The 8,339-nt window shown below is 56.1% G+C and overlaps 1 protein-coding gene across 2 annotated transcripts; it reads left to right on the top strand.

Annotated features, from left to right (window-relative positions):
- Positions 1–976: 976 nt before the first annotated feature.
- On the top strand, positions 977–8,108 carry RLBP1 (retinaldehyde binding protein 1). Of its 2 annotated transcripts, none has more exons than XM_009681257.2 (8): positions 977–1,263; positions 2,873–2,909; positions 3,314–3,442; positions 3,796–4,000; positions 5,058–5,236; positions 5,895–6,053; positions 6,767–6,877; positions 7,251–8,108. In XM_009681257.2, exons 2-8 carry the CDS (start codon positions 2,898–2,900, stop codon positions 7,407–7,409), a joined length of 954 nt encoding a protein of 317 aa, XP_009679552.1. In that variant the 5' UTR covers positions 977–1,263; positions 2,873–2,897; the 3' UTR covers positions 7,410–8,108. The 2 variants fall into 2 exon arrangements, with proteins under 2 accessions (XP_009679552.1, XP_068813955.1); XM_068957854.1 differs by lacking the exon at positions 977–1,263 and adding an exon at positions 2,294–2,393.
- Positions 8,109–8,339: the final 231 nt, after the last annotated feature.

The raw sequence follows: 8,339 nt of genomic DNA, 5'->3' as shown, positions 1-8,339 counted from the left end.
CGTCTGCACAGCGTCCTCATCCAGCTCCCACAAGCCTGAGACAGTGAAGAATTAAAGCTGTGCTGCTCCCCAATGCGCTGCAGCCTCAGCACATGAGGCACGCTGGGATGGTGAACACCCCCGGAAGCCTCTTCTCACCGTCACTGCCATAACCCTTGGTTTCCCTCACTTGTATGTCCACAGCATTGTTTTGGGGGGGAATTCATTCCAAGTTCCCAAAGCAAACGGGCACTACAGTCAGCCAGGAGCAACACAACCTGGCAGTGCCCTGGAGTGGCATGAGCTTCCCCTTGTGATTTTTGTCCTGGCACAACCTGGCCATCCCCTCCTTGTGTGGGACACTGCCAGCGTGTATTTGCAGTGGCATGGTCAGAGGCTATACCCTTCCTGCGTCCATAAAGGTACCCTGAGGCACCACGCCACGCCAGGCTGCGGGGCAGCTCCTGTGCAGCAACGGCACAGGACTGCAGCCGTAATTCAGGGAGATTGCATCTGCCCACACTTGCATTTTAAAGGCTGAAGCACGCCCCTGCCCAGAAGCTGGTTTGGGTGGCGGGCAGCTGCCAGGCTGCTTGGGAGCATGGTGGAGGGAGCTAGCAGAAAGGACATACTTGGGGCAGAGGACAGCCCCTGGCGGGACCAGCTGGGGTGCATGGGGACAGGCCACAGGAGTGTCTGCCAGACCCATGCCCTAGTCTCGTCCCCTGGCAAGGTGGCCAGATCCACGCCGGGATCTTGAGAGGCTCTTTGGGAGCTCAGGGGACAGAAGCCACCAGAGACCTGACCCACTCGATAGCTTTCCCGTGAAGCCCCAGCTTCGAACGGGTGTTTTCCTAGGGTGGCAGGCTGCCACTGCCTTCCCTCAAAGTGCTTCTCCCCCTGCCCAGCACTAATGAGTGAGTTACACAATGAGAAGCTTTTATACTTCGTTAATCAGTGCCAGCATCGCACTCGAGCCCCCCTCCCCTCCGCACATGCTCCAGCCGGCCAGCAGCCCTCTGGTTCCCTCCTTCCCTCTCCTCATCTGCCTTTTGTAATGTTCTAATGGGGTTTCTTGCCTGGTTTGTGCTGACTTAATTAAAATGCTGCAGTGAGTTGATGCCTTGTGACGGCCTAATCCCAACCCGGTGACTCTACAAAGCTTTCGCCGGGCTTTCTTGCTGCTCCACTCCAGCTTCGCTGTCCGTGTGTCCGTCTCTGCTCCTGCGGCCCCCAGCCCCACGCACTGACACCTTGAGGACGGTTTAGCTTTTCCTTTCTCTGGTGAGTATTTGAGAGTCTTTCTATCTTAACTACTTTGCCTCAGAGACCATAATCCAGCCCTCTTTAACCTGTCGCCTCCAGGGCTGTGTTTGCTTTTAGTTTGCAATACCTCAAAAAAGTGGCTCTCATCCCTCCCCAGGGTAATAGTTTCCTGGCCTTGCAGCTGATGAGGAAGAGGAAGCCTCTGGGAGGTGCTAGGTTCCTTTTGGTCATGCTAGAGTCCAGTCTTTGGCGGCAGGGCTGGCTCAGGGTGGGGAGGAGATCCCTGGGTCTGCAGGCAAGCATCCCACCATGGAGGGGCTGCACGGCTTGGCTTCTTGCCCCCGCGCCCAGCTCCTGCACTTGCTCTCGTGGTGGGATAGGCTCCAACCCCAGGAGGAGCACAGGGCTCTGCCTCCACGTTGTTCTCCCCAGGGCCCTTCCTCTGCTTCCTGATTACCTCAGGGTGCAAATCGCAGAGAGACAGCAGCTCATGCAGAAAGCTGGCAGCCGTGGCAGCGGAGCTGGGTCTGCATGGAGGGAGGCCGTTAGTCTCTGCAGTAGGATCAGGCATTGGAGTGATGAAGGCAACCCCCCTCCCTGTGCGCAGAATCAAGATGTTTCACTCAGAACGTGTCAAAAAGACGCCAAGTTGTTTCACCACCCAGCAGCTAGAGGTCCATTCTTAAAACTGGTGATGGGCTCGGGAGTGGAGTAGCAGGGCCTTGAGTATTCGAGCGAATGTTTGCAAAACACCTCAGGGATAATGTGGCAGTAGAAATGAAAGGTCATAAAACCACCAGACTGCCTGGAAGGCCACTCTGCGCTAAGAGTGCAAAGAGGAAGTGTTGCCTGAAATGTTGCTGCGTCATCCGCAATGGCTCCAGGCAGAGGTCCTTGCTGTAGCCCTTGGACTAGTGTGCAAAGATCCCCAGCATCAAGGAGAGCCTTTCGGAAGTGGGAAGACATCTCATTCACAGACTGCTCCCATCAGCTCAGCTAGGGACTGTGGGCAGCACTGGATGCACAGATGGGTCATCCCGTGAGGACTCGCCAGGCGAGAGCTCTCCAGACTTGTGTGATGTGTCAGGAGCAGCGTGCCCCCCGTGTCAGCCACGCTGATGTGGAACTTCTCCTGCTTCCCATATGTCGTAAGCTGGGCATTTATGTCTGCCTGTATGAATATGCCTGAGGTGAAACAGTGCTAGATGAGCTCAGGGGGTGGTGGGTCCCTGTGACTTATTGAAACCCATGGATGCATCTGCCCACAACCTCCAGTGGAAATGCAGGCCCTGAAAAAAATGAGGGAGCCAGAAGGTCAAAAGCCACACTTTTAAGCCGCTTTTGCAAACTTCCCAGCTGTTTCTCAAACATGCTCAGCGTCCGTTGGGCAGAAAGGGACACAGGCACTATGTGACCTAGCCGAGGAGGGCGAGAATGTCTGCTGGGAGTCTGCCTCCTTCCCAGCATGGTCGTTGCCATCCTATCTGAGCAGGGTCTGGGCAGGAGGGGCAGGGGATCTGGCCAGGGCATTGTGTGCTAGCACCAGGGCTCTGCAAGGGCTTTGAAGGCCTTTGGAATCCTCCCACTCTTCCCTAAGTAATATGGGATTCCTCCTTCTCTCTTTCAGCGTCTCGAGGCCAATAACGGACGACATGTCTGCAGTTGTGAGTACTGCCTCCACACCTCCCCATCCCTGGGCTCTGAGCATCTCCTCTCTGCGTGCTGGGCACCCAAGCACCCTTTGTCCGCCATCATGGTGGCTGCCACCAGCCCATGGCAGGCTGGGCTGGGTGCTGCGGGGAAGCACTGGTGACTGCCCTGTGTTCAGCCTCAGGGAGCCTTGGCTGGCACAAAGCTCTCCCCACCCCAGACCCCATCTCATTGCATCCCCTCAAATGCAGCGTGGAGGTCTTGCCCTTCCCCATAGCCCCCAGCTCAGCCCCCTTCGCCCCAGCAGGGACCCTTGCCGCTATGGGACTGGTGGTGGAGAGGGGGGGGGGGGGGGGGCGTAGCGTGGAGAGCCTGCTGCGGAGGCGACATCAGCCCCACAGCCTCTCCTCGCCCCCAGACGGGCACGTTTCGCATCGTCTCTGAGGAGGAGCAGGCCCTGCGCACCAAGCTGGAGCGCCTCACCACCAAGGACCATGGCCCTGTCTTTGGGCAGTGCGAGAAGATCCCACCACACACCCTGCAGAAGGTGAGGCCAGCGCTGGGCACAGGGAGGAGGCACAGCCCGGGGCACGCGCTCCTTCTCCAAGGGACGGGAATTAGCATGATCTGAGTCAGAAGAAATCTTTGTAAGCCTTGCAAGTGTGAGGGAACCACTTGCTCCCAGGAGGGATGGACTAGGGGACAAGTGGGGCCCATGGTGGGGCAGGACTGAGGTGACCCCACTCCAAAATGCCTTCAGTGAGCAGGACTGCAACCAACCGCTTTTGCTGCCAAAACGACACCTGCCCCCATTTTCTCTGAGCATGGTGCTGGTTTTGGGCCTCACGGCATGCTGCAGGTGCAGAGGCTGTGCTGAGCGGGCTCCTCTCCCCTCCTCAGGCGAAAGATGAGCTGAATGAGACAGAGGAGCAGCGGGAGGCGGCGGTGAAAGAGCTGCGAGACCTGGTGCGGGAGCGGGCTGGCAGCGGGGAGGACGTGTGCAAGGCGGTGGCCGAGAAGGTGCAGGGCAAAGACGACTCCTTCTTCCTCCGCTTCATCCGTGCCCGCAAGTTTGATGTCCACAGGGCCTACGAACTGCTGAAAGGTGGGGGCTCCCCGGCTCTCCTGTGGCACGGACCCCCATGTCCCCATTGCATCACCAGCTCCTAGGCAAGAACGGGGAGCCCTTTTGCCTTGGCAGCTCCCTGCTGCTTTCCAGGGCTTCCCAGTGCCCCTGGCCCTGGGCTCTGCCAGCAGAATAGGTCCCCAGAAGGGAAGGGTGGGAGGAGAGAGGATAAAGAGCAAAAGGCAAGGCCAGGGGTCTTGGGGCAGAGGGAAAAGAGGGTAGATGGGGAAGGTAAAGAAATCAGAGTGATACCAGGCTGGTACAGGCAGGGGGAGCTGCTGGGTGTCCAGCAAAATCAGGACAGTCCCACTTTTTGGTTATTTAACAAATAAAATGGTAAAAGTCTCTTTTGTGTGTTAGGTGGCGGCTGTTCCCAAAGCACTGACTCACTCGTTCAGCAGGGATCCAGCTGATTTAGGGATGGAGGGGGAGCAGGAAGCAGCCCTGAGGGGGCAGTGGCAGCCCTGGGTCCCGCCTGGCTCTGCTCTCAGTCGCCTTTGTTTCAGCCTGGGGGATAATGAGTTGTAATTATCGATGCTGGCTCTGGAGACGAGCTGTTTTGTTCACCCATATTTTCCCAGGGCGAGTTTCCTTGTTTTATGCCTGAAGATCCTTTGTGGCCGCTGGGTGCCAGCAGAAGCAGAGCTGGCCTGAGGCGGGTAGCTGAGGGATGTCACCCAAGCGTGGAGCTGGGGAGAAGGGTAATGAGGGGGAAAATGACTTTATCTGCTCCTTGAAGAGCCTGGGAGAAGGCAGCTGTGAACTCGGTATGTGGGGAGTTTCCAGCCCCTGACATGAGGGAGATTACACTGAAGGCAGTTGGTCCGCAGCACTTCTCTAGGCCCCTCTGCCAGATGAGACCTGACCCACCTGGAGCCTGGGCACAGCCTTCAAGAGCAAAGCTGTTCATCAGGAACACATCTCACCAACACCAGCCTGCCCCGTCCTCTGGCAGCTCCCTTGCAACTCCTCTGGGTTCCTGAGGACGGGGCAAGGAGCCACTCTTGCTCCCAACCCCATTTCTGTCCCTCCCCAGGCTACGTGAACTTCCGTCAACAATACCCTGAGCTCTTCGACAACCTCACCCCCGAGGCCGTACGCAGCACCATTGAAGCAGGCTACCCCGGCATCCTGGCCAGCAGAGACAAGTATGGCCGGGTGGTGATGCTCTTCAACATTGAGAACTGGGACTATGAGGAGATCACCTTCGATGAGGTCAGCTCAGCCCAGCCGTTGCTCCAGAAGCAGAGCAGTCCCTGGGTTGTCCCACTTGGCACATCTGAGCACAGCATCCCTTACACACATGCACCCTCCAGACATCTAGATTTAAGCAAAACTGCAACCCTTTGAATTTATCCTTTTGGGGACTCACAAGGCACTTCCTGACATAGTGCAGGTTGCAGGCCAAATTCAGGGTGTGCCTTTCCCAGCCCAGGCAACGCATGGGTTGAAGAAAAGCACTGCATCACTAAATCACAGATCACTTTACAAAGGAAGGAGCCCATAGGCCAGAGGAAACTGAGGTATAGCGCAAGGAAAGGGCTTGTTGGCAAAGAGGTCTCCAGGCATGTAACTCACAAGTTCTCCTAACTCCGTTTTCTGCTCAGCTCTGAATTTGCTTGCACATGTGAGAATCATTGACCCAGATCTGAGATGCACCCACCTTGAAAGGGAAATGTGGTAGCTGTTGAGCATCCCCCAGGAATGCCCTCCCTGATCTCAAGGCCTGGGGGCTGGCTGTGACAAGCAGGCTGGAGTTGGGCAGACCTGGGGTAACGTTCCCTGAGACTGTTCCTTGGAACATCCTGGCATCTACAGGAGGGGAGACCTTGCTGTCACACACTAACACCAGACCCTCCCATCTCTCAATCAGATTCTTCGTGCCTATTGTGTTATCTTGGAGAAGCTGCTGGAAAATGAAGAGACACAGATCAACGGGTTCTGCATCATTGAGAACTTCAAGGGCTTCACTATGCAGCAGGCATCAGGGATCAAACCCTCTGAGCTCAAGAAGATGGTGGACATGTTGCAGGTGAGGTGGCAAGAACTGTGCCCAGGCAAAGCTCAGAGCAGTGTTGGAGCACGCCCAATGGAGCAAAGAGCTCAAGGAAGGGAAAGGCAGTGCTAGCAGGGGTTTGGGGTTGCCACTGCATTGATGCCAGGAGAAAGCTTTGTGGAGATGCTGTTCACCATCACATGATTATTTCCTTGCTGGCTAATTGGCTTAATCCTGCAGGATGGATCCTATTTTTCTGGCCCCTGCTCCCCACCCTCTGAAAAGCCCAACCAGAAGTGTTATCATCACTTCTTACAGCATCCTACAGCATGGCAAGGAGGTCTTTCCTCCCCACTCTCTCATCCCAGCCATGGTTCAGGCTGGATAGAGACTCTCAGACACTCCAGGAATTCTGCCCTTGGACCAGAGGCTGAAGATGCTCAGCTCTCCCCAGGGGAGAAGGACAGCAGAGGTGCAGTATTTCTTGTGGAATGGGAGCAATGAGCCATCTGGGAGGCTCTTCAGACTCCTTGGTGCTACCACACTGCACATCCCATTGGACTGAGCTGTCCGATCCTCTGGGTCAGAGCGAAAAAGAGATCATCACAACAGGGGTCAAAGAGAGAATGGGAGATTGGAAAGGAGGAGTTGAGAGGGTCCCAGGGTTTCTGTTGCTGCCCACATCCTCTCTTAGCTCCATGTGGTCAGCATGGTCTGTAACCTGCTGTGTATGGGTTTGGGATCCGTAGGACTCCTTCCCAGCCCGGTTCAAGGCTGTCCACTTCATCCACCAGCCTTGGTACTTCACTACTACCTACAACGTGGTCAAACCGTTCCTGAAGAGCAAACTGCTGGAGAGGGTGAGTGTTGGAAAGGGAACTGGAGGTAAAGGCACATCCTTTGTCCACAGCTGGGTTACACAGAAAAGCCAGGGGGCAACCTACTGTCTTCAGCATGTCCAGCCAGCGGCTGGAGAAGGTTGTGCTCTGCCAACCTGCCTGGGCATGTCTCCATGGCGTGGGGACAAGGTCGCAGCTGAGCGCAGCTGGAGGGAAGAGCTGTCAGCTCATTCGGGGAAGTGAGCTTGCAGCAATGCACAACAAAGGCTGTGGTTATGTTGATCAGAAAGGAGGCCAACCCGTCCCATCAGTGCTGCTGTCCCCTGGCCCCCTTCTTCCCTGGGGGTAGAGTCACCCAGCTCCTCTGCTGAGGGTTGCTCCTGTCTTGCACCAGGTCTTTGTGCATGGGGAGGAGCTGGAGTCCTTCTACCAGGAGATCAATGCTGACATCTTGCCAGCAGACTTTGGTGGCAATCTGCCTAAGTACGACGGCAAAGCAACTGCAGAGAAGCTCTTTGGACCCCGCATAGAGGCTGAAGACACGGCGCTCTAAACCAGGGTCCATTCCTTCTCCCCTGTAAAATAGGATCAGAAGTGGCTGTCTAGCCCCAGCCACCTCCTTACTCTGTAGCACTGGTTGAATGACTGCTCGTGATGAGGCGCTCTGGATGTGTTGTTCCTTGCCTGACCCTCCCCATCGCAAGCCTGGCAGTAGGCTGCCTGGCAGCCCTGTCTCTCTCTCAGGAAGAGTGTCCTTTCCTCAGGAGCCAGCAGAGAACAGAGGCCACCAGCACTTTCCTGCAGCACATCTTGAGGCTGCGATGGGAAGACAGGAGAGTGATTTCACTGAGAAGGGAGGGCTACAGCAAGGATCAAGCCCCTTTGCTCCAGCGCAACAGGAAGCGCAGAGGTCAGGCTGTGGCTAGAACGTGCTTTTCTCTGCTTCAGCCAGGCTTGGCCTTTATTTCCATGGGGCAAGGCAGCACGAGAGCACATCACCATAGCCTGGTCTGTATACTTATAGCCATTTATTGAGAAGCTCCTGGGTTGATTTATCAGCTCACCGCGAGGCAGCAAAAGCATGGAGAGGACAGGTGTTGTGGGAAAGCAGGAGGGCAGCCCCAGCTCAGCAGAAAGCCGAAGCATCCTGTGCAACTGTGCGGATAACACAGCCAGAGGCCGTCACTGCAGGAGACCCCCATGCAGGGCTGGTTGAAATGTGTACGCAGAGAAATAAAAAGAGTGTTTAACAGTAGAGCTTTTGGGTCTCTTGTGGCATGTGGCAGGAACAAGGGTGCAACTTGTTAGACGCAGGCAGGCACTGGGTATGCTGCTGTTTTTAAGGAGGCCAGGAGTGCCAGCATCTGGGAGGAAAATCCGTGTACCTGTGTCATTGACAATCAGATCTGAAAAGGCTGTTGTGGCAGAGGGGCCAAGGAACCAGCTTTCTCCATCCTCCCTGAATCCTAGAATAAGGTCCCCC

This window comes from Struthio camelus, chromosome 12 (genome assembly GCF_040807025.1).
Source record: "Struthio camelus isolate bStrCam1 chromosome 12, bStrCam1.hap1, whole genome shotgun sequence".
In the NCBI taxonomy this organism is placed as follows: Eukaryota; Metazoa; Chordata; class Aves; order Struthioniformes; family Struthionidae; genus Struthio; species Struthio camelus.
Note: the sequence above shows the minus strand (reverse complement) of the source record. Positions and strands in the feature narration are given on the sequence as shown.